This window comes from Dermochelys coriacea, chromosome 3 (genome assembly GCF_009764565.3).
Source record: "Dermochelys coriacea isolate rDerCor1 chromosome 3, rDerCor1.pri.v4, whole genome shotgun sequence".
Taxonomy (NCBI): Eukaryota; Metazoa; Chordata; order Testudines; family Dermochelyidae; genus Dermochelys; species Dermochelys coriacea.
This window is the reverse complement of record NC_050070.1, coordinates 162,309,934-162,333,950: the sequence shown is the minus strand read 5'-3', so window position 1 is coordinate 162,333,950 and position 24,017 is coordinate 162,309,934. Positions and strand designations below refer to the sequence as shown.

Sequence of the window (24,017 nt, the reverse complement as noted above, 5' to 3'; positions counted from 1 at the left end):
GCTCAAGTGATCTTTAGCGGGATACTTCCTGTTCCTAGAGAAGGGCAACAAAGGTGTGACAAGATTATGACTGTCAACAGATGGCTTAGGCAGTGGTGCTATAAGGAGGGCTTCGTGAATGCCTCCCAGTGGCCATACATCCCAGACAGAGGACAGTTCTCTCGGGATGGACTTCATTTGAGTAGGGAAGGAAATAGACTTCTAGGATCGAGGCTGGCACAACTGATAAAGAGAGCTTTAAACTAGGAATTAGGGTGAGATGGATGGGAGATGTCCAGGAAATCTCCACGCCAGATTTTAGCATTGAGAGGGAAGAAGACGAAGTAAGAAAGGATACAGGGTAGGAGAATGTATACAAGGAGCGAGGGCGGTGTGGATACTAGTCTAATAGGTTATACTGTCTGTAGAATGACTGTGCCTAATAGGGTACAAAATGTGAGCAAGGCCAGACAGCAAAAATTAAGATGTTTGTACACCAATGCGAGGAGCCTAGGTAACAAAATGGAGGAACTAGAGCTACTGGTGCAGGAAGTGAAACCAGATATTATAGGGATAACAGAAACATGGTGGAATAGTAGTCATGACTGGACTACAGGTATTGAAGGGTATGTGTTAGGAAAGACAGAAACAAAGGTCAAGGGGGTGGAGTAGCATTGTATATCAATGATGAGGTAGAATGTAAAGAAATAAGAAGCGATGCAATGGATAAGACAGAGTCCGTGTGGGCAAAAATTACATTGGGGAAGAAAACTAGTAAAGCCTCTCCTACAATAGTGCTTGGGGTGTGCTATAGACCTCCGGGATCTAATTTGGATATGGATAGAGCCCTTTTTAATGTCTTTAATAAAGTAAATACTAATGGAAACTGCGTGATCATGGGAGACTTTTACTTCCCAGATATAGACTGGAGGACCAGTGCTAGTAATAATAATAGGGCTCAGATTTTCCTAGATGCGATAGCTGATGGATTCCTTCATCAAGTAGTTGCTGAACCGACTAGAGGGGATGCCATTTTAGATTTAATTTTGGTGAGTAGCGAGGACCTCGTAGAAGAAATGGTTGTAGGGGACAATCTTGGCTCAAGTGATCATGAGCTAATTCAGTTCAAACTAAATGGAAGGATTAACAAAAATAAATCTGCAACAAGGGTTTTTGATTTCAAAAGGGCTGACTTTCAAAAATTAAGGAAATTAGTTAGGGAAGTGGATTGGACTGAAGAACTTATGGATCTAAAAGGTAGGAGGCGGCCTGGGATTACTTTAAATCAAAACTGCAGAAGCTATCAGAAGCCTGTATCCCAAGAAAGGGGAAAAATTCATAAGAAGGAGTTGTAGACCAAGCTGGATGAGCAAGCGTCTTAGAGAGGTGATTAAGAAGAAGTGGAAAGCATACAGGGAGTAGAAGATGGGAGGGATCCGCAAGGAAAGCTACCTAATTGAGGTCAGAACATGTAGGGATAAAGTGAGACAGGCTAAAAGTAGAGTAGAGTTGGACCTTGCAAAGGGAATTAAAACCAATAGTAAAAGGTTCTATAGCCATATAAATAAGAAGAAAACTAAGAAGGAAGAAGTGGGGCTGCTTAACACTGAGGATGGAGTGGAGGTTAAAGAATCTAGGCATGGCCCAATATCTAAACAAATACTTTGCCTCAATCTTTAATAAGGCTAAAGAGGATCTTGGGGATAATGGTAGCATGACAAATGGGAATGAGGATATGGAGGTAGATATTACCATATCTGAGGTAGAAGCAAAACTGAAACAGCTTAATGGGACTAAATCGGGGGGCCCAGATAATCTTCATCCAAGAATATTGAAGGAATTGGCACCTGAAATTGCAAGTCCATTAGCAAGAATTTTTAATGAATCTGTAAACTCAAGAATAGTACCGAATGATTGGAGAATTGCTAATATAGTTCCTATTTTTAAGAAAGGAAAAAAAAGTGATCCGGGTAACTACAGGCCAGTTAGTTTGACATCTGTAGTATGCAAGGTCCTGGAAAAAATTTTGAAGGAGAAATTAGTTAAGGACATTGAAGTCAATGGTAAATGGGACAAAATACAACACCGTTTTACAAAAGGTAGATCGTGCCAAACCAACCTAATCTCCTTTTTTGAAAAAGTAACAGATTTTTTAGATAAAGGAAATGCAGTGGATCTAATTTACCTAGATTTCAGTAAGGCATTTGATACTGTGCCACATGGGGAATTATTAGTTAAATTGGAGAAGATGGGGATCAATATGAACATCAAAAAGGTGGATAAGGAATTGGTTAAAGGGGAGACTGCAACGGGTCCTACTGAAAGGCGAACTGTCAGGCTGGAGGGAGGCTACCAGTGGAGTTCCTCAGGGATCGGTTTTGGGACCAATCTTATTTAATCTTTTTATTACTGACCTTGGCACAAAAAGTGGGAGTGTGCTAATAAAGTTTGCAGATGATACAAAGCTGGGAGGTATCGCCAATTCAGAGAAGGATTGGGATATTATACAGGAGGATCTGGATGACCTTGTAAACTGGAGTAATAGTAATAGGATGAAATTTAATAGTGAGAAGTGTAAGGTTATGCATTTAGGGATTAATAACAAGAATTTTAGTTATAAAGTTGGGGACGCATCAATTAGAAGTAACAGAAGAGGAGAAGGACCTTGGAATATTGGTTGATCATAGGATGACTATGAGCTGCCAATGTGATATGGCTGTGAAAAAAGCTGGTGCAGTTTTGGGATGCATCAGGAGAGGCATTTCCAGTAGGGATAAGGAGGTTTTAGTACTGTTATACAAGGCACTGGTGAGACCTCACCTAGAATACTGTGTGCAGTTCTGGTCTCCCATGTTTAAAAAGGATGAATTCAAACTGGAGCAGGTACAGAGAAGGGCTACTAGGATGATCCGAGGAATGGAAAACTTGTCTTATGAAAGGAGACTTAAGGAGCTTGGCTTGTTTAGCCTAACTAAAAGAAGGTTGAGGGGAGATATGATTGCTCTCTATAAATATATCAGAGGGATAAATACAGGAGAGGGAGAGGAATTATTTAAGCTCAGCACCAATGTGGACACAAGAACAAATGGGTATAAACTGGCCACCAGGAAGTTTAGACTTGAAATCAGATGAAGGTTTTTAACCATCAGAGGAGTGAAGTTTGGGAATAACCTTCCAAGGGAAGCAGTGGGGGCAAAAGATCTATCTGGTTTTAAGATTCTACTTGATAAGTTTATGGAGGAGATGGTATGATGGGATAATGGGATTTTGGTAAGTAATTGATCTTTAAATATTCAGGGTAAATAGGCCAAATCCCCTGAGATGGGATATTAGATGGATGGGATCTGAGTTACTATAGAAAATTCTTTTCTGGGTATCTGGCTGGTGAATCTTGCCCATATGCTCAGGGTTTAGCTGATTGCCATATTTGGGGTCGGGAAGGAATTTTCCTCCAGGGCAGATTGGAGAGGCCCTGGAGGTTTTTCGCCTCCCTCTGTAGCATGGGGCACGGTTGACTTGAGGGAGGCTTCTCTGCTCCTTCAAGTCTTTGAACCATGATTTAAGGACTTCAATAGCTCAGACATGGGTGAGGTTTTTCACAGGAGTGGGTGGGTGAGATTCTGTGGCCTGCGCTGTGCAGGAGGTCGGACTAGATGATCAGAATGGTCCCTTCTGACCTTAGTATCTATGCATCTATGAAAGTCTAGTAAAGAAACTAATTAATTAGACATGGCATGGGAGCTGAAGTAAACCTTTGGGGGCAGGGATTCTCTTCAAGTTCTGTGTTTATACAGCACTTAACATAATTGGACCCTGTTCCATGACTAGGGCTCCTCAGTGGTATGGCAATACAAATAAAAAATAATATTGCCACAAATCATAAATTGGCAAGGAGACAGAAAGCAATAAGAGTAGGATTAAATGGAAAAATTTAAGCAAGGCAAAAGATTTACAGAAAAGTACCTCGAAGTTCCTGACTAGTCTCGTGTTATGTATATGTATTATGAATCTGGAAAGTGGGGAAAAGGAGTTAGGCAGCAAAATTTGTAGATGACAAAGTTATTTAGATTAACCAGAATCAAAGCAGATTGTGAGGCGCTACAACAAGACCTGACCAAGCCAGGTGAACAGGTAACATGATGGTAATGGAACCTCAATATTGATAACTGCAAAGTAATACACATTGGAAGGGAAAAAAAATGCAGGCTATCCATACACATGACACGGTTCTAAATTAACTTCCACTTAGGAAAGGGACCTGTGGACAGCTCAATGAAGACTTCAGCATAATGTGCAGCTACAGTCAAAAAAAGCAAACAAGACGTTAGGCTATATAAGAAACGGGATGAAAAAATAATGCCATTACATAAAATAAGGTGTGGTCTCTTGATTCTATAATCAGTGATACTATCAGAGATAATATTCTTAAGAGTTTCTTAAGTGTTGCTTGTAATACCAGAAGGTAAAATTTTCAGAGAGAAGCATGATTTAAGTCTGTAGCGTCCCTTTAAGGCTATCATCACCTTTAAATATTTTTTCACTCCTAGATTTTTCATCAGTTCAGCAAAATAGTTGAACTCCTCAATGCTGCTCTTGGAATGATGGCACAAAATTTCAGTTCCTATTCTCCAAATTACCTGCCAATGGAGAAAAAAACCCCAAAAGAATTAAAATTTCAGAAGTGAAAACACTCTGCGCACAGCAGCCAGAACAGCATTAGTCTCTCATCACGGCACTATGGCTATTATATTTAACCATATTATGTGTGGTTTAAATTGCAAATAGAAAACTATTGTGTATTATTTGCTGCGATAGTAAAATATACCGGCATGTAGTAAAAGCGAAAATAAACTTCACAACTGGTCATCAAAATCCCATACTTCAACAAAACGCACCAAAACCATATATAGAAGCCAGAGGGTGCCTGCCATGGACTGACAACAACTCAAGCAAACAAGAAATTTTCCTTTCATGTTACCTCACTAAAATGTAGGGTGTAGGTAGCTCACGTTACCTTGATACAACAAAGATAAGGATAATTAGATGAAATTGTAAACCGAAATATATCCCCTCTGTCTGGACACACCCTCCCCTCCCCCAAATATCTTTGTGATCAAGATTTGTCTACAGTGTTAGATCAGCAATTCCAACAAACTGGCAGTATCCAATGATCTCTGCATTGAATTTATTTTTTTAAATGTAATTTACTACCTTTTCCATCTGTTGAGATGCACAGAGGAAGCAGGGAAGGGACTAGCAAAAAGGTTCATACAGTACTGGAGAAAGATGGTGGAGAACTAAAAACAAGGTGCAGTTTTCAAATGGACACCAATATGTAGGGGAACCAGTGGCAAATGTGCTTATTTCTCTGTTTCAGAATGAGATTATGAAAATCTATATTTTAAGTGGAACATGCTACTGGTGTGATTTGTGGCATATTTATTCGTATTTGGGCCCATGTTCTTATCTGTTGTGCAAACAGATGAGAGGTGACACCTGAAAATTATGAAAACATCTCTGACATCATTAGATTTTTGTGAAGTTTTAGGGATTTATATTTTACATAAACAAAGCATCAGTATGGGTTATCTCAGATGCCCTTTTAAATTATTTCCATCAACTAAGGGAAAGAGTACTGATTTTTCCTTTCTTTCTACTTACCTCTGGGGCAGCCATCCGTTTTTCAGCAGAAGTATTCTCCAATGTTTCCAAATAGTTAGTCATGAATTCTGCAGCCCTCTGCCACTGGTGTTGTAGCAGGGCATCCTGAATGTAATTTAAACAAGCTTTCTTAGTCTCCTGAAATTCTGTTGCCTTTCGACCTCTGGTTGCTGAAAAAATAAAGTTAGTGGATAACTACTGACTGTGATCTTTAAAAAACAAAACAAAAACACCCAAAACAGCACAGTTGTTATTTTAGTATCTGTATATTTGCCAGCAGTAACAAGGCTCTAGTCTTCCATCCTTAATCCCTTTAGAATCTCTTGACAAGGGGGTAGGACAAACTCAGGGAGTACAGGGATTTAAAAAACCAGCTCCTAAATAGAGAAGCTAGTGAACAGAAGCAGCAAACACGGGAGTTTAGAGAAGGAGCATAAAAACCAGATACACCTAACATATGCTAAACTGAGGTCAAGCACTTCCCCCCACCCCGCCAAATACAGACAGAACAAACAAAAACCCTGAAAGAGTAGAAATAATGCTGACAGAAGTCCAGCAGCAGAGTGGGGATATCCACTATACTGCACTGAATGCAGCATTTATGATTACCTGCCTTATGGACTGGTGGCATATACGTCCATTCAGAGCAAGCAGCTCATGGCCCTCCGAGACTGAATATGGGCTCTTGAGACTAGCATGGCTGAATTGAAAGAGCTAAGGGAGACAGGGAGATACAGAGGTAAGAATTTCAGGGACCCAATAAAGCAGTCCCACCCCTAGTCTGACAGCCTCTTTGCTAAGGATGAAAGTCTTGAGGAAGGAGATCATCAAGCTGGAGCAGAGAGAAACAAGTCCATCGTTGGGGTCCTCCTTCCAGATGATGTCATATTATCCTCTCACACAGAGGATACGCCTTCAAGAAAAGGGAACCCCAGTTATAAGGAGAGGCAGGTAACCGTCATGGGGGATTCAGTTATTGGAAACATGGATGGGTTTGTGTTGCACCAGGAGAACTGCATGGTGAAATGCCTGCCAAGGGCATAGGTTGTGGACCTCTAGATAGATATACGAGAAGCGCTGGGGAGGAGCTAGTGGTCAGGTACCACTGACATAAGGAAAGCTAGGAGAGAGGTCCTGGAGGCCAAATTTAGTCTGATAGGTAAGAGATTAAAGTCCAAGACCTTCAAGGTACCATTCTCTGAAATGCTTCCAATTCCATATGCAGGGCCAGTTAGACAGGCAGAACTGCAGCGTCTTAATGCATGGATGAGACAATGGTGTTCAGAGGATGGATTTCGGTTTATTAGGAACAGGGGAACCTTTTGGGAAAGGAGAAGCCTATACAAGAAGGATGGGCTCCATCTAAACTAAAATGGAACCAGATTGCTGGCATGTAAAATTAAAAAAGGTCATGACGGAGTTTTTAAACTAAGGGCTTGGGAAAAACCAACAGGTGCAGAGGTGTGGAGCACCCAGTTCGGACAGAAACATACCTTAGGGGAGGATTTATTAAAGGGGATGGTCTATATCTTAATAAAGAGGAGAGAATAGAAGTTGATAAAGAACAGGTGGGAAATGAAGAGAAACAGTCAAAGACAGCATCCCCTTCAATTATGTCACATGAAGGCAGACAACTAAATATTGACAAATTTTATAAGTGCTTGTTTACAAATGCTAGAAGTCTAAATACTAGGATGGGTGAAACTGAATGCCCAGCTGTAAAGAAGGATATTGATAGAAGGCGGGGGTGGGCAAACTATGGCCCTTGGGCCGGATCTGGCCCTTTGGGTCTTTGGATCTGGCCCGTGGGATTGCCCCCCGTGGCCACACTCAGAAGCGGCCGGAACCATGTCCCTGGGGCCCCGGGAGCGGGGGTACCAGAGGTGTTCGTGCATTGCCCTTGCCTCTAGGCACTGCTCCCCGCAGCTCCTATTGGCCAGGAAAGGGGAACCACAGCCAATGGGAGTTTCGGGGGAGGTACCTGGAGGTGTGGCAAGGGCAGGGTGCGGAGCCCTGTGCCCCCACTTCCCCAAGGGGCCATGCAGGGACGTGGTTCTGGCCGCTTCCCAGAGCGGAGCAGCGTGGGGCCAGGGCAGGCATTCAGGGAGCCTGCCTGCCCTGGCCCCGGTGTGCGCCGCTGCCACCCCGGATCCACTTTAGGTAAGCGGCACCGGGCCAGAACTCAAACCCCTCCTGCATCCTGCCCCCCAACTCCCTGCCTGCACCTTGCACCCCAACTCCCTGCCCTGAGCCCCGTCACACCCCACATCCCTCCTGCACCCCAACCCCCTGCCCTGAGCTCCCTCCTGCAGTCCCCAACCCCCTGCCCCGAGCTGCATCCTCCTGCACTCCACACCCCTCCTGCACCCCAATCCCCTTCCCTGAGCCCCCTCATACACTCTGCACCCCTCCTCTGCCCCAATTCCTTGCCCTGAGCCCATTCCTGCACACTGCACCCCCTCACATACCCCACATTCCCTCCTGCACCCCAGCCTCCTGCCCTGCATACAATTTCCCCACCCAGATGTGGCTCTCAAACCAAAAAGTTTGCCCACCCTGATACAAGGTATCAAAGAAACTTGGTGAAATGATAATCAATGGAACATGGTGATACCAGGATACTAAACATATGGGAATGACATTGTAGATCATACCGGTGTGGGAGTGGCACTATCCCATGAAATAAAGCAGAGAGTCAAATACAGTAAAAATCTAAAATGAATCAAACAGTACCATAGAATCTCCGTGGATAACAATTTCATGCTTAAATAACGAAAGTATAGTAGAAATATACTACTGACCATCTGATCGTGATGGCGATCGTGAAATGCTCAGGGAGATTAGAGAGGCTACAAAAAACAGAAAAGCCAATAGTAATGGGGGATTTCAACTATCCCCTACTGACTGGATATATGTCACCTCAGGATGGGATGCAAGATAAAAAGATGCGAGATCAAATTTCTAGAAACCATTAAAGACTCCTTCTTGGAAAAGCTAGTCCAGGAACCCACAAGGGGAAAGTCCTAAGTGGAGCACAGGATCTGGTCCAAGAAGTGAATATAGCTGAACCACGCAATAATAGCGACCATAATGAAGTTAAATGTAACATGCTTGTCGAGGGGAAAATACCAAAAAAAAAAAAACCCCCATCACAGGAGCAAGTAACTTCAAAAAGTGAAATGACACAAAAATAAGGAAGCTAGTTAAACAGAAATTAAAAGGAACAGTCACAAGAATGAAATGCCTGCAAGCTGCATGGAAACCATTTAAAAACACCATAATAGAGGCTCAAACTAAATGTATATCCCAAATTTAAAAAAAAAAAAGAGTCATCGCTAAACAACAAAGTAAAAGAGACAGTTACAGGCAAAAAGACATCCTTTAGAAATTGGGAGTCAAATCCTACTGAGGAAAAAAAGAAAGGAGCATAAACGCTGGAAAGTCAAGTATAAAAATATAATTAGGCAGGCCAAAAAAAAAAACCAAAAACCCCAAAAAACCTTTGAAGATCAACTAGGAATAGACAAAAACTAACAGCAAAATTTGTTTTAAGTCCATCAGAAGCAGAAAGCCTGCCAAACAATCAGTAGGGCCACTGGATGTTGGAGGTGCTAAGGGAGCAATCAAGGTAAACAAGAGTGTTGCAACAAATTCTTTGCATTGTTCTTCACTGCAGAGGATGCGAGGGAGATTCCCACACCTACGCCATCCTTTTTAGGTGACGAATCTAAGGAATTGATCCGGACTGAGGCATCAGTAGAGGAGGTTTTGGAACAAACTGATAAATTAAACGGTAATAAGTCACCAGGACCAGATGGTATCCACCCAAGAGTTCTGAGGAACTCAAATATGAAATTTAAGAACTGTAGTATTAACATATGGCTTAAATCTGCCGCTGTACCTTCTGCCTGGTGGTGAGCTAATGTAAAGTTTATTTTTAAAAAAAGGCTCCAGAGGCAAACCTGAAACTTACAGTCAGCAAGCCTAACTTCAGTATCATGCAAATTTGTTAAAAGAACAGAATTATCAGACACATAGATGAACTCAGTAAGCTGGGGAAGAGTCAATACAGTTTTTGTAAGGGACATCATGCCTCACCAATCTATTAGAATTATTTCAGTGGATCAACAAACATGTTGAGCCACTGTACTTGGACTTTCAGAAAACCTTTGACAAGATCCCACACCAAAGGCTCACAACAAAGTAAGCAGCCATGGGATAAGATGAGAGATCCTCTCATGGATCAATAACCAGTTAAAAGACAGGAAACAAAGGGTAGGAATAAATAGTCAGTTTTAACAGTGGAGAGACGTAAACAGCAGGGTCCTCAAAGATTTGTACTGCAACCAATGCTGTTCAACATACTCAAACTATCTGGAAAAGGGGGTAAACAGTGAGGTGGCAAATTTTCCAATGATTCAAAATTACTAAAGATGGGTTAAAGTCCAAAGGTGACTGAAGTGTTAAAAAAGGGATCTCACAAAACTGGGTGACTGGGCAACAAAATGGCAGATAAAATCCAATGTGGATAAGTGCAAAGTAATGCACATCAGAAAATATAATCCTAACTACACACACACACACACACAAAATGAAGGAGTCTAAATTAGCTGTTACCACTCAAGAAAGAGATCTTGGAGCCATCGCGGATAGTTCTCTGAAAACATCTGCTCAATATGCAGCAGCAGTTAAAAAAAAAAAAAAAAAAACAAAACTAACAGAATGTTAGGAATCATTAGGAAAGGGATAGATAAGGCAAAAAAAATATTATAATTCAAATACAAAAATCCATCAGTCATCCACAGCTGGAATACTGCATTCAATTCTGGTTTTCCTATCTCAAAAAAGATACATCAGAATTGGAAAAAGTGCAAAGAAGGGAAATAAAAAATGACTAGGGGTATGGAATAGTTTCCATGTCAGGAGAGATTAATAAGACTGGCACTGTTCATCTTAGAAAAGAAATGACTAAAGGGGGATACAGTAGAGGTCTATAAAATCATGAATAGAGTGGAGAAAGTGAATAGGGAAGTGTTATTTACCCCTGCCTATAATACAAGAACCAGAGGCCACCCACTGAAATCAATATGCAGCAGATTTAAAACAAAAATAAAGAAGTACTTCTTCACACAATGATCAACCAACCTGTGGAACTCATTGCCAAGGAGCACATTGAAGGCCAAGAGCACAACTGGGTTCAAAAAAAGAAGTTCATGGAGGACAGGTCCATCAGTGATTATTAGCCAAGATGATCAGGGACTCAACCCCATGCTCTGGGTGTTCCAAAACCTTTGACTGGATGATAGGGGGACAGATCACTCAATTTAACAGGATTCACCTGTTCTGTTCGCTCCCTCTGAACTGTCTTGCACCTGCCACTGTCAGAAGACAGGCTACTGGGTTGAATGGACCATTGGTCTGACCCAGTATGTTTGTTCTTAACAAACTATATCTGCCTTGGAAGCTATGGGAAGTGATCTTCCCCTATGTGGATCTGAAGTTACTCAGAGAAACATATTGTCTGAAAAATAGCAGAGAAGCAAAAGACCATAGCAAGGGCTATAAATGTAAAGTTAAATGGCACTCTCACCTGTTCGAGTTAAGGAAAATTTGGAATTATACAAGGGTCATTCACTATACACTACTGCCCGTGAGATGGGTCCATGCTGCAAAATTCAGATCCAGATTTTCTCAAAATATAGAAGATTTCTGTTCTAAAGTTTTGGTTTTGACCCATTCTCTATTTTTACTAAGCATTTGTATTAGAAGCTAATAGAGGCCTCAACCAAGATTGGGACCTAAGGAGCCAGGTACTGTATACTATTAACATAGTAGCATTAAAGATGTTAGAAGTTTGCAATGTGGCATTTTTGTTTTAATTGGGTACAGTCAGGTCTGTGTCAAGACACAAAGCAGTGATAGCATCTTTATGGCACTCCCACCTCCCGGTCCTGTACTGTGGGAGAGCCCTCAACTCCCAGTGAGTTCAGCAGCAGTGACATCTCTAACTTACTATGTTATTTACCAGCATGTGCTAGTAAGGATAAGCAGTCAACAGAGAATTACACTTACTTGGATGCAGAAGGTACCGTGGGAGTAAAGGTAAATAGACAGCCGGAAGTGAACTGCTTGTGGTGTTTACTGCAGACCCATCCCACGCAGACTCTTCTGTAAACTCTTTCTCTGTCCCCCTTTTCAGTTGTTCAACAAAACTGTCCATGTCTTTAAAGTGTGAGGGAAACTTTTACACCTGAAAAAAATTCACACACATGAAATAATGAAGATATGTACTGTTTCTTTAAAGTCTCATAGGAGAGGGGATGGGGAAGCAGAGGGAGGCAGAGTAGTTTTATTACAAGAGCACCATTTTACAAATGGGAAACTGCGGCACAGAGACTGCCTTACCCAAATCACACAGGGGGCCCCTGTCAGAGCCAACAGCTGAATCCAGAACTCCTGAGTCACAGGCCACCGCCTAATGCCCAAGGCCACCCCAGAGTTCCCAACTCATGGTTTTTTCACTGGCCTTAACTCCCCAGCTCCGGGAGTCACGGGATTCTCCGCTTTCAGCCCAGGGCTGTGCAGAGCCACTGCAGCTAAACCCCCTAAACAGGAGCCAGGGATCCGCCCAAGCCCGGCCCTTTCACCCTCCGGCCCCGCAGGGCAAAGGGCACGCAGCGCCCCACCACGCTCCTGGGGCTCCAGGGCAGCGCCCCCCACCAGGCCTGCGGAGCTAGCCCGGCTCGGGCTGCAGCCCAGCCGCTCCTGGAGGTCCCCCGCCGACCTCTCACGTGGGTCAGCCCAAGGCCAGGCCCCTCCGGGGGGGGGGGGCGAACCCAGCTCCTAAACACGCGGCACGTGCTGGAAGTTGGTACGCTCCCAACGGACGTTTCCGCCCTGCTCCAGGGAGGCGGCCCCGTGTGATTTGCGCAACCGAGTCTACCCGGGGGCTACTCGCATGGCCGTGCGCTGTTTCCGCTAAATTGCGGTTTAAAATCGGGTTCCGAGAGGAGGGTCTGAAAACGCGCTCACGCGAGACTTTGACCCACAGGCCGGAGCCGCCGAATTGAGGCGCATGCGCGGGGTTTGGCTCCGACAGCTGAGTCAGGCGTGGCGAAGCTGCCTGTGATTGACGGAGGGAGCGGCGCGTGCGCCTGGGTGTTCGCGCGCGCTGAGAGCCGCGGCCGGTGCGGTGCGTGCGGGCCCCTCCTGCCGCCTCCCTTGGGGCGGGGCCCGCTCCCTCAGTGAATGCGGGAGGGGCCAGTAGGCAGGAGCCGCCACCAGAGCCGGGCTGCGGGCTCAGCCCCGCCCCCGGCCGCGCGGGGCGTGTCCGGTGCATCCAGCGCAACCCCGCTGAGCGCGGCCCTCTGCCGCGGGGGACGCGGAACCGGGCTCCGGCGTCACTCCGCGCTGCGGGGCTTTGATGCGGTTCGGAGCCTGCGGTTACCGCAGACGCTCACACTGGGTAACGCAGAGCCAGCCCGGGACTCCTACCTGAGCCTGGCTCTGTTGCCTCGTGCAGAGCTAGGGCCGGGGCCTGGTTTGTGAGATAAGGAAAAAGCCCCCCCCCCCCCCCTTCTTACCCCTGACACTGGGGGGAGAAGGGTTACAGCAAGGTTATGTGTGGCGTTGTTTGTAGCCGTGTCCGCCCCAGCACATGAGAGAGGCAAGGTGGGTGAGGTAATAGCTTTAATTGGACCGGGTGTTGTTGGTGAGAGAGACAAGCTTTCGAGCTACACAGAGCTCCTTGTCAGGTTAGGTGGCTGTTTTCGTGTGCTATGATATAACTCTGTAATTTCTTTAAACATCCTTTATTTATTAACAGGGAGCTATTCAGTGGCTTGGATTTGCAAAGTAGGGTTACTCTGATCACTTAAATAAGTGATTGTCCTATAGGTATGATGATATTTAATATAAAACCAAATTAAAAGCTAAAAAGCCAAGATACAGTAGCAGCATGTAGTTAAACTGGAGTGTGTTCAGTACAGGATAAAGGCTGGTCTACACTGAGAACTTATATTGGCATAGCTAAGTCTGTCAGAGGTCCATACCCCTGTGAGATCTAGCTAAGATGACCTAACTTTGTGTAGTTTCGGAGTAGCAGCTGTGTTAGTCTGTATGCGCAAAAAGAAAAGGAGTACTTGTGGCACCTTAGAGACTAACAAATTTATTTGAGCATAATGCATCCGATGAAGTGAGCTGTAGCTCACGAAAGCTTATGCTCAAATAAATTTGTTAGTCTCTAAGGTGCCACAAGTACTTCTTTTCTTTTTGCTAACTTTGTGTAGCCAGTACTAAGTCAACTGACGAATTTGTCCATCAACCTAGCTACTGCCTCTCAGGGAGTGGATTACCTATGAGGATGGGAGGGATTCTGTTGGTGTTGTAGGTAGTGTCTGTACTAAAGCACTAAGAAAGCTACAGCTCACGAAAGCTTATGCTCAAATAAATTTTAGTCTCTAAGGTGCCACAAGTACTCCTTTTCTTTTTGCGAATACAGACTAATACAGCTGCTACTCTGAAACCTACTAAAGCACTGTAGCTGTGCTGCTGTGACATTAAGTGTGAATAAGTCTTAAGAGTAGACTTACCGGGACACGGTTTTGATGGATCTCTCCCATCAACATAATAAAACCAGCTCAATGAGCGGCAGTAACTTTGGTGGTGGGAGAGCATCTCCCAGTGACATAGTGCTGTGGAGGTGTGTGCTTACGCTGGCAAAATTTGTTACTTGGGGGTGTTTTTTTTCACACCCCTGAACAACAAAAGTTTTGCTTACATAAGTGCTAGTGTAGACATGGCCAAAGTGAGGCCCCAAAACTGAAAATGTTCATGCATTTAACTTTACACGTGAATAATTTCATAAACTGTGGAAAAAGATGCATTAAGTATGTAGAATCATTGGGTTAAAAGGGACTGCAAGGGTCGTATAGTCAAGGGGTTCTCAGACTGGGGGTTGGGACCTCTCAGGGGCTGCAAACTTATTACATGGGGGGTCGTGAGCTGTCAGCCTCCATCCCCAAACCCTGCTTCGCCTCCAGCATTTATAATGGTGTTAAATATATTTAAAAAGTGTTTTATATGTATAGTGGGGGGTTACACTCAGAGACTTGCTGTCTGAAAGGGGTCAGCAGTACAAAAGTTTGAGAAGCACTGATCTAGTCTAACCCCCTTCCAAGATGCAGGATTTGTTGTGTCTAAACCAGCAGTTCTCAAACTGTTTGTCGGGACCCCATTTTAATGGGATTGCCAAGGGCTGGAATTAGCCTTGCTTGGGCCCAAGGCTGAAGCCCGAGCCCCACTGCTCAGGGCCAAATTTCAAGGACTTCAGCTCTGAGTGTGAGTGTGGGGGGTCTCAGGTTACAGGCTCCCCACCCGAGGCTAGAGCCGTTGGGATTTGGCTTTCCCCCCACCAAGAGCAGTGGGGCTTTGGTGGGGGGAAAGCCGCTTGCTTTCTGTCTGTTCCATTATCCTACTGCTCTTACAGTTAGGAAGTTTGTCCTGAGATCTAATCTAAATCTGCTATGCTGTAGTTTGGACCCATTGCTTCTTGTCCTGCACTCTGTGGCAAGAGAGAACAACTTTTCTCCATCTTTTTATGGCAGCCTTTCATGTACTGAAGACTGTTATGTCCCCCCCCCCCCCCTTAATCTCCTCTCTTCCAAACTAAATATACCCAGTTTCTTCAGCCTTTGCTCCTATGTCTTGCATTCTGTCCCTTTGCTCATCTTTGTCGCTCACCTCTGGATCCTTCCTGGTTTCTTCATATCCTTTCTATACACTGGTAACCAAAATTAGACCTCAATTGGAGTACTGTGTCCAATCGGTGCCAAGAAGAGCGGTACTGTCCCCTCCCCTGATTTGCATGCTATGTCTCTGTTAATGCAACCTAATATTGCATTTGCTTTTTTTGCAACAGCATCGCATTGCTGACTCATGTTGTGGCTTTGAGCAGGGGGTTGGACTAGATGATCTTCTGAGGTCCTTTCCAACCCTGATATTCTATGAAAAGGTTGTAATACACCACAACTCCCAGATGCTTCTCAGCAGTTCTGCTGCAGTGCTAGTTATCCCCCATTCTGTATTTGTGTTTTTGTTTTTTGCCTAAGTGTAGCACCTTATATTTGTCTTTGTTGAATTTCATTTTGTTCTCCAATTTATCAAGATTCCTCTGAATTTTAGCTGTACCCTCCAAAGTGTTGGCAATGCCGCCTAGCTTTGTGTCATCTGCAAATTTGATCAGTACGTACTGTCTTCCTACATCCAGGTAACTAATAAAGATGTTAAACAACACCGGACCCAGAACAGATCCTTGTGGAACACCACTTGAGACCGCCTTCCAATCTGACATCATTCCATTAATAGTTACTTTGTTTCCGATTATTTAACCAATGATGTATGGACTTAATGGTAGTTCTGCAGAGCTTTAGCTGTGCTTACTTCAGCTTACTTATGAGAATGTGATGTAGGACTGTGTCAAAAGCCTTGACAAAGTCCAGGTATATTATGTCCACTGTATCCCTCATCCACCAAACCAGTTACCCTGTCAAGAAGGAAAGCAAAACGGTTTGGCATGATTTGTACTTTGTAAATCCATGCTGGTTGCTAGTGATTACCCCTTCACTCTCCAGGTATTTGCAAATTGAATATTTTATACATTGCTCTAGTAGCTTCCCAAGTATTGAAGTCAGACTGACGATAGTTCCCCCAGCTCCTCCTTTTCCAAAGATGGGCACTACATTAGCCCTTCTCCAGTCTTCTGGGACCTCTCTTGTCATCCATGAGTTTGTAAATATTGCCAGTGATGCCAAGATTTATTCAGCCAATTCCGTTAGTACCCTCGGGTGAATAGCATCAGGCCCTGCTGATTTGAATTCTTTCAACTTGTTCAAAAGATCTGACGTGTTCTGTACTTATCCCGATCTGCATCCCTTCCCCTTCATTGTCTCCGATATCTTCGCTAGTTGTCCGGTCGCTTTTTTTCTTGTGAGAAGACTGAAGCAAAGTAGGCATTGAGCAGCTCTGCCTTCCTATCATCTTCTGTTACCAGCTCACCGTCTCCATTGAGGAGTGGACCCAGACTGTCCCTGATCTTTCTTTTTTGTCTGACATGTTTGAAGAACCCCTTCTTGTTGTCTCTAACATTTCTTGTCAGCTGTAACTCATTCTTTGCTTTGACTTTCCTGATTTTTGTCCCTACAGATTTGCACTATCCCCATATATACTTTCCTTGGTGATGTGCCTGTCCTTCCATTCCCTGTATGTGTCCCTTTTGGTTTTTAGATGGCTTAAAAGCTCCTTGTTCAGCCACGGCCTCCTGTGGCTCTTCTTTCCTTTCCACTGTGTTGGAATAGCTTGATATAGAGTATCTAGTATTACATATGGATAAATTTCTGCAGGTGTATTAGATGATGAACAGAATGGTGGACAAAATTGAGATTACAAACTCTTGAGAGAAGATTAGATTAAAGATTTTAACAAAATTAAGCTTTATTTATTTGAGAGCATTGGGCAGGGCTGAATTGGGGGGACAGATCAGGATTTTAATGGGATGGTACAAGTGTGTAGATGGAATGGGCTTCCTTTTAAAAGTGTCTTATATTTCAGTAAAAAGCAAATTCTACAAATGTAACATTTTACCTTGAGGAGTCCAATGGTCCTTTTTAAAGACAGAAATAATAGTTTAAAAAAGGTGGAGGGCAGGGGTGAGCTGGTTTAAAGGCTCGTTCTATTACTAGAGTACAACACTAAAAACTTTCATAGCTTCATTGTCTATCCCACAGGAAGTGAGTGGGGCTGTTTACTAGACAGAGTGTTTTGTTAGTGCCTGCACCTGCAGATTAAATGTGTTTGTCCTTGTTTTGGAGGTGAAGGTGGGGAAGGGGCAGTGTGGGGGACAGACAAGGAAGTAGAAATGGATAAGAATGAGAGAAGTGAAAGGTTTGGTGGGCTTTTGTATGAATGCTGTGGAGGACTGAAATGATGGGTGGAGGACCCTGTATAGCTGGAATGGGGCAGGGTAGTGCATAGGAGGACGCAGGTAGGGAAAAGGGAGAACAGGCTCTGGATATATGTAGGGAGAAGAACAGGAGTGCAGCAGACTGGAAGTGAGGGAGCTCTCTGAAGTGTGTAGGTAGGGAAGAGGCAGAGGGGAAGATAGTCAATGCAGGGATATAGCAGAGGATGTTTAAGTTAGGGATAGGTTTGTATGCACAGTTTAAGGAAAGAGGGTTAGGTGAAGTGAGTCATTGGATTTGTAGGGATTAGTAACTCATTTGAGGATTGGAAACAGAGGGCCTTTGACTGTAGGAACAGGTGTGTGTATATGGGGACAGGCAGGGAAGCAGAGTTTGGAGGTAAGGGATTGTGACCCTAAGAACTCCTGAATGGCAACCGGTAAAGGGGGTTACAAGAATATCGTGATTCTGGTGTGTACATCCTGGTTCACCAGAAAATATTGTGTAAGGAATCAAAGGATAACCAGTGTCAACGTGGTTATAAATATTGTTGTAAAATATATGTATTGCTACTATATAAAGAGTGATGTATATGTACTGAAAATGTTCCTACAGTTTGTATCAAGGTGTTACTCCGCAGTACAGGTGAAAAACTGGCTTCCTGCCAGACCAGAGATGTTCATCTATCTGATGGGAATGAGACATTACTCAATTTTCATTTCAATCAGCAGTTTGAGCTAAATGCAGATGAAGAATTGTGAGATTTAACAGAAAGAAGAACAGCAGGGGGAAAAGAGCATAATCTGAGGGGGCACGTGGGGGACAAGGAAAGCATCCTGTAATCCTGCACCTAGGAAGTAAATGGACAGTATGTTTACCTTTACAAAAACAGGACTCTAGGAAGCCTTGATTGGAAGCATTGCAAAAAGGGCTGTGTGAGAGAAGACTCTAGACAGGAGGTTAGCCTATTGGAGGTCCCTAGAAAGCATATATTGATTTTGTTGTATATGTAACCCTTCTGTTTCCATTATCCTTAATCGCTGCTCACATGAATCTTTGAATCTCTGTTCTTTGTTAATAAACCTATTCTTGTTTTCACTAAAAATTATATCCAAGTATTGTGGTATTGTACAAGGAGCTAAACCAGAGCTGAATCATTCAAGCTAATGTGTATCCTATTCTCTTGGGGCAGCATATTTGGTATTACTTGTAGCGTTCAGCTCCTCATACACTGAACACTCAAAGGGAATGCTTCAAAGGGCTTGGGGACTGGGATGCACCTGTTAACCTGCAAGGCAATGTAAGGGCTGACAAAGCCCAGAGATTGTGTCATGTCAACACCCTAACCCAGATAAGCACAAGCAACTCTCCCTCTCACTGGAGACAGGAGGGTAATAAGGTGACTCTCAGTCCTGGGCACCCTGTGAACAGTCACACTGGTGCATGGAGGACACAGTCAGGTATTAAGCCCCACCTTTTGAAAAACTAATAATCTTTTATTTTGAAATGGTGCTGATCTTTTCTTGTGAGATTATAGTACAATTTGATCATCTTATAACAAAATGATGTACCACAATGAACTTGAGCTCTTAGAGCTGGACTTTCTCACTATCTGTATTTTTGGTTTGTTGCCTAATTAATTTTAACCAATTAATTGATAATTACACGTGTTTCTTGTGGCCATGTGAAGATGACTACTGTTGTATTTTTTTGTAGATCTTTTTTCCAAGTAAAAGAAAAGTTGAATACAAGATCTCATAAAATGGATGAAGTACTTAGTCTGGTTACCAAGTCTCGTTTTGATACTTGTTGATTTGAGTTAACTTGAAATATTGGGCAAAGTCTGAGAACTGAAACAGAAGCAGTGCTAGAAAGCTACTATAACCCATTTGCTAAACAGCTCTGTTGGTGTTTGTCCAAGTGCTAAAACATTTCTTATCTCAGAAATATTTGACACTGGGCAATGTGCTTGTCTACAGAATGCCAAAAGGGAAGAGGCTGGCAAAATCAGATTTCTGTGTGCATGCCACCATGGTGAAGAAGCCGGAGCAATAAATCAGAATGGCTTTTCCAGTACCAAAGACTACATTCAGAGAAGCCCAATCATGTTGAAGGAACTAACAGCAAAATCAGATAAAATACAAAACATCACTGATGAAAAAATTGACACTCTGGACACATAGCAAATGCCATACTGGATCAGACACCTGGTTCATGTAATCCAAGGATCCCATCTTTGACAATGGCCTTCACCAGATGCTTCAGAGGAAGGTGTAAGAAATGCCACAATAAGCAGATGTAAGATAATCTATCTCCCTAACCTCATAATAGTTAGAGATTGTTTTAAAACCTGAAATGTAGTGTTATTCCTTTTGACTTTTTTTTTTTAATAGTGTGACTGTGGATATTTCTATCCATAACACACAAATTTAAATACTTGGATCTCAGCTACACAGTAAACCTAAAGTCATGAAAAAAGAGAGGCACAGAGAAGGAAAAAGACCTCTGGGTTAGATTAACAGTTGACCATGTAGATTTCAGTAAAAAACTTAAAAAGCAACAATTTTTTGCTGACCAGAGAATAGAAAACCACATCAGAACTAGGAATGCACCCTGTGGTTTCCAGTTGACAATGAGATATCTGAACCAGTAACCTGGATTGAAGTAAAATCTGTTTATTGGAGCTGGCAGTAAAGGACTATGTATCCACTACAGTATTCCATAGAGAGAGAGAACCAGAAGCAATTGGGGAATAGAGAGCATTGTGACTGCTACAAGGTAATAAGACAGGCTGTGCAGATTTTTCACTGCTGTCTGTAACAAGTGACTTAGTAATAGATGGATGCTCTCTGCTGAATTTTCTCAGACTTGAGCCCAAGTAAAACAGTAATGAAAACTACAAAACATTAACAGACAAGGTTCAAAAAGGTCCATAGATGCTGAAGTCCAATATTTAGATGTCATTGGCATTCACAATACCCCTGCTCAGGTGCTGCTGTCTAACCAATGGAACAGCTTCACTAGGAGAGGTTGAGAGAGACCTACATCAGAATATCCCATAGCCTAGTGCATAGGGCACTCTTGTGATAGGATTTGAAAAAGTGTCTCCCATCTTTCTTCCCATCAAATAGAGGATAGACTTGAACCCAGCTCTTTCACATGCCTGGTGAGTGCTCTAACCACTGGGCTAAAAGTTGTAAGATGGGCAGCACTAGTACCTCCACCACCTCCTCAGCACTTCTTGCAAGAAATGCTTAAGCTACTTGTCTCCAGAAATTTTGAGAAAATTATTACTAATAAAAGTGCATCTGTAGGTACTCGTATAGCCCTTAGCACTGTAGTAGACCTACCTGTAACTATTTTATATGATCAGTATTAATTTAAAAAAAAAATTTTAGAGACAAGGATGTTGCCAAACTCATGGAGGCTCAACTGACAAAGATTTTGTTGCCTGAACTTGGTTCATATGCCCTTTGCTTTATTCGGGCTTTCAAACCTACAAGCTCCTTGTGTTGTAAATGCCTTGATGCTGCAGTTGTCTTTTCCTGTTCTGGCTAGGGTATGTTGTGGGTGCTGTGTATACTTTAAATATTTGAAGCTGATTATATATTCTCCTATCCTCTCTGGTAGTCATTTCAGCAGACCTGCACATGTTGGTTATTTTAAGTGTTGAGGGTTTTTTCCCCCAATAGAAATAAAATGTGAAGTTGGGGATTCACCTCAGTATTGCACTCCTGGGCCACATCTATACTCTTGCAAGAACTATGTTTATATGCAATTCTAGCTAGCAGGGTGGGAATGTGTTTTCCTTAGAGAAGGGCTGAACCATGTCATGACCTGTGTTTTAAGAATCACTATAGACTAAGTCCTTGTACTAAAGTTTCTCCTGTGGATGTTTTCAATACTTTTTTTGTTGGCCATTCATTTAGAATATAAGCTTCTCCATTCAAAGAGTCTGGCTTCTTCTGGGTCTGATATAATACAAAGCAATACTAAAAAGCCATCCAGCTCCCCACAGCAGTAGCCAGTTCTTGAGGTCCGAACACACCAAGCAACAATGAGGAGTATATAAACCAGGGATGGGCAAACTTTTTGGCCTGAGGGCCACATCTGGGTATGGAAATTGTATGGTGGGCCATGAACGCTCTCGAAATTGGGGGTTTGGGGTGGGGGGTGAGGGCTCTGACTGGGTGCGTGGGGACTGGGCATGAGGGGTTGGGGATACAGGAGGGTTCTCTGGGCTGGGACCGAGGAGTTTGAAGGCAGGAGGGGGATCAGGGTTGGGGCAGGGGTGCAGGCTCTGGGCAGTGCTTACTTCAAGTAGCTCCCGGAAGCAGCGGCATGTTCACCCTTCCAGTTTCTACACGCTGCACCATCTGCAGGCATTGCCCCTGCAGTTCCCACTGGCTGCTTGGGGCAGCATGCAGAGCCCCCTGGCTGCCCCTACGCATAGGAGTTGGAGAGCAGACATGCTGTTGCTTGCAGGAGCCACGCAGAGCAGGGCAAGCCCTTGACACTGCTCTCTGCATGGAGAGCTGGAGCAGGACAAGCCCTGGACCCCGCTCCCTGGTAGGAGTTTGAGGGCCGGATGCAGCCCCCGGGCCGTTGTTTGCCCACCCCTGATAAAAACTATCAAGGAACTTGTTTCACTAAACCACTTTCAAAAGTGTTGGGCTTGACCCAGTGTTGCTTGTAATGTTTGCATATCCTTTTGTGTTTGTTTTTTTTTCCTGAAGAATAGTTTGCAAATTTTTAGTGTATTCATAAGAATGGCCATACGGGGTCAGACCAAAGATCCATCCAGCCCAGTATCCTGTCTGCTGACAGTGGCCAATGCCAGATGTCCCAGAGGGAGTGAACCTAACAGGTAATGATCAAGTGATCTCTCTCCTGCCATCCATCTCCACTCTCTGACAAACAGAGGCTAGGGACACCATTCCTTACCTGTCCTGGCTAATAGCCATTAATGGACTTAAGCTTCATGAATTTATCCAGTTCTTTTTTAAACCCTGTTATAGTCCTAACATCCTGTTTGCTTTTTTGCCGCTGCACACTGTGTGGACACCTTCCGAGAACTATCATACACAAATATAAATATGAAAATGTCTTAGTAATCACACTGGTAGGTATTTGATCTGGTATAGTCCCCTGCTCAGGAGGACAGAAACAAACAGGTTGTTATAATACAGTCCCTAATCTTGCAGAGATTTGCTCATGTGCCTAATTTTAGTATGCAAAAAGTCCCATTAACTTCATGGAGCTACTCATGTATATAAAATTAAGCACAGGGCCAGAGATATTTTCTCTCGAGGAACTTTTGCCCAAGCTACCCAGTAAGTTCAATTACCTAGAACATTTCTATGCTCTAGATGGATATCTGAACTTACAGGGTAACTTGGGCAAAACTTTCTTAAGCGGAGAAAAAAAAAGTTACACAGGTATCCATAAATACTTTAAATTGTAATGACTAGAGAGAACTTGGAGTGGTAAATCCATGTTTGTAAGCCAACAAAAAGCCATGAGGCTTTGAGAGATGGTGATTACTGGGGGGGGGGGGGGAAGGATCTTGCTTCTCTTTGTCCGTGGCAAAGACTTGTCAAAGTGGCATGTTTCATTTTCCCCCTTGCTTCTGTCCATTAAACTGTCACTATTACCTGTTTTGTTTTTTTCTGTTTCAGAAGCCAGTAATGAGGTCATTAACAGCTGTGTCTTCAGAAACCTAAAAATCAGAATGGGAATTACACTACAAGAAATTCTGACATCAAACTAGTCAGCTAAACTTCATTCTTTTGTTCTGACATTATAGAACTTGTGAGCTCCATGTACATTGCAGCACATTGATATTAAAATATTTATACATATGTATGTATATTGTTTGCTCTTCCATAAAATCTAATTTTACAGCTAACTCAAACATAAATCTTGGAAAGCTGTATTTCAAAAGAGAATTTCAGACTAAATTTAAATTCAGGTTGGATGTCAGAACTGTGTGTGGCTAAATCCATTTGTAAACTTCATACTACTTAGAACCTATTAGGGCTTTTCTATGGTATCACTATCCGCACTCTACAGATGGGGGACCTGAAGTAGAGAGAGATTAATGAACTGATTTCCAGAGATACTTATGCTGCATGGCACCATCAGAGGCACTGTGTTGTACAGTCAAGGCACTATGCTAGGGAAGTACTGGCTTAGAGAGAAGGGCCCCAGCTACTGATACATCCTGCAGCAGCTGAGTGTTTCTTGATCATCTCCCAGCCAAGTATAGAGAACTAACAGGATGCTCAAAGATACCTGTACCCAAAACTTGTCAGATTTTTTCTAAACATTGTTAGTTTACATATAAACTATTTTAAATTCTCTTACTTTGCTGCTGTCTGGGGATATGATAAACTGATCTTTTTTGGGGTGGGGCAAAAT

General features: G+C 43.2%; 1 protein-coding gene and 1 long non-coding RNA gene across 9 annotated transcripts in view; one reads left to right on the top strand and one right to left on the bottom strand.

Moving 5' to 3' along the window:
• TAF1A (TATA-box binding protein associated factor, RNA polymerase I subunit A) overlaps nt 1-12,730 on the bottom strand; it is a 29,890-nt gene extending 17,160 nt beyond the window's left edge. For 3 of the 7 annotated variants that reach the window (XM_043511725.1, XM_043511727.1, XM_043511729.1), the window contains exons 1-4: nt 12,599-12,730; nt 11,713-11,890; nt 5,641-5,810; nt 4,503-4,616 (exon numbers count right to left, since the gene is read on the bottom strand). In XM_043511725.1, coding sequence (XP_043367660.1) covers nt 4,503-4,616; nt 5,641-5,810; nt 11,713-11,860 — 432 coding nt within the window. In that variant the 5' untranslated portion in view covers nt 11,861-11,890; nt 12,599-12,730. Of the gene's footprint in view, nt 1-4,502; nt 4,617-5,640; nt 5,811-11,712; nt 11,894-12,045; nt 12,535-12,598 lie in introns of those variants that run through there. The other 4 variants (XM_043511726.1, XM_038395553.2, XM_043511728.1 and 1 more) reach the window with 4 other exon arrangements.
• LOC119853089 lies at nt 12,713-23,458 on the top strand. 2 transcript variants are annotated; one of them, XR_006280228.1, is made up of 4 exons: nt 12,713-12,832; nt 19,314-19,895; nt 22,334-22,464; nt 23,276-23,458. It is a non-coding gene; the product is annotated as an uncharacterized LOC119853089 (long non-coding RNA). The 2 variants fall into 2 exon arrangements; XR_005291942.2 differs by lacking the exon at nt 12,713-12,832 and adding an exon at nt 12,933-13,311.
• Nucleotides 23,459-24,017: the final 559 nt, after the last annotated feature.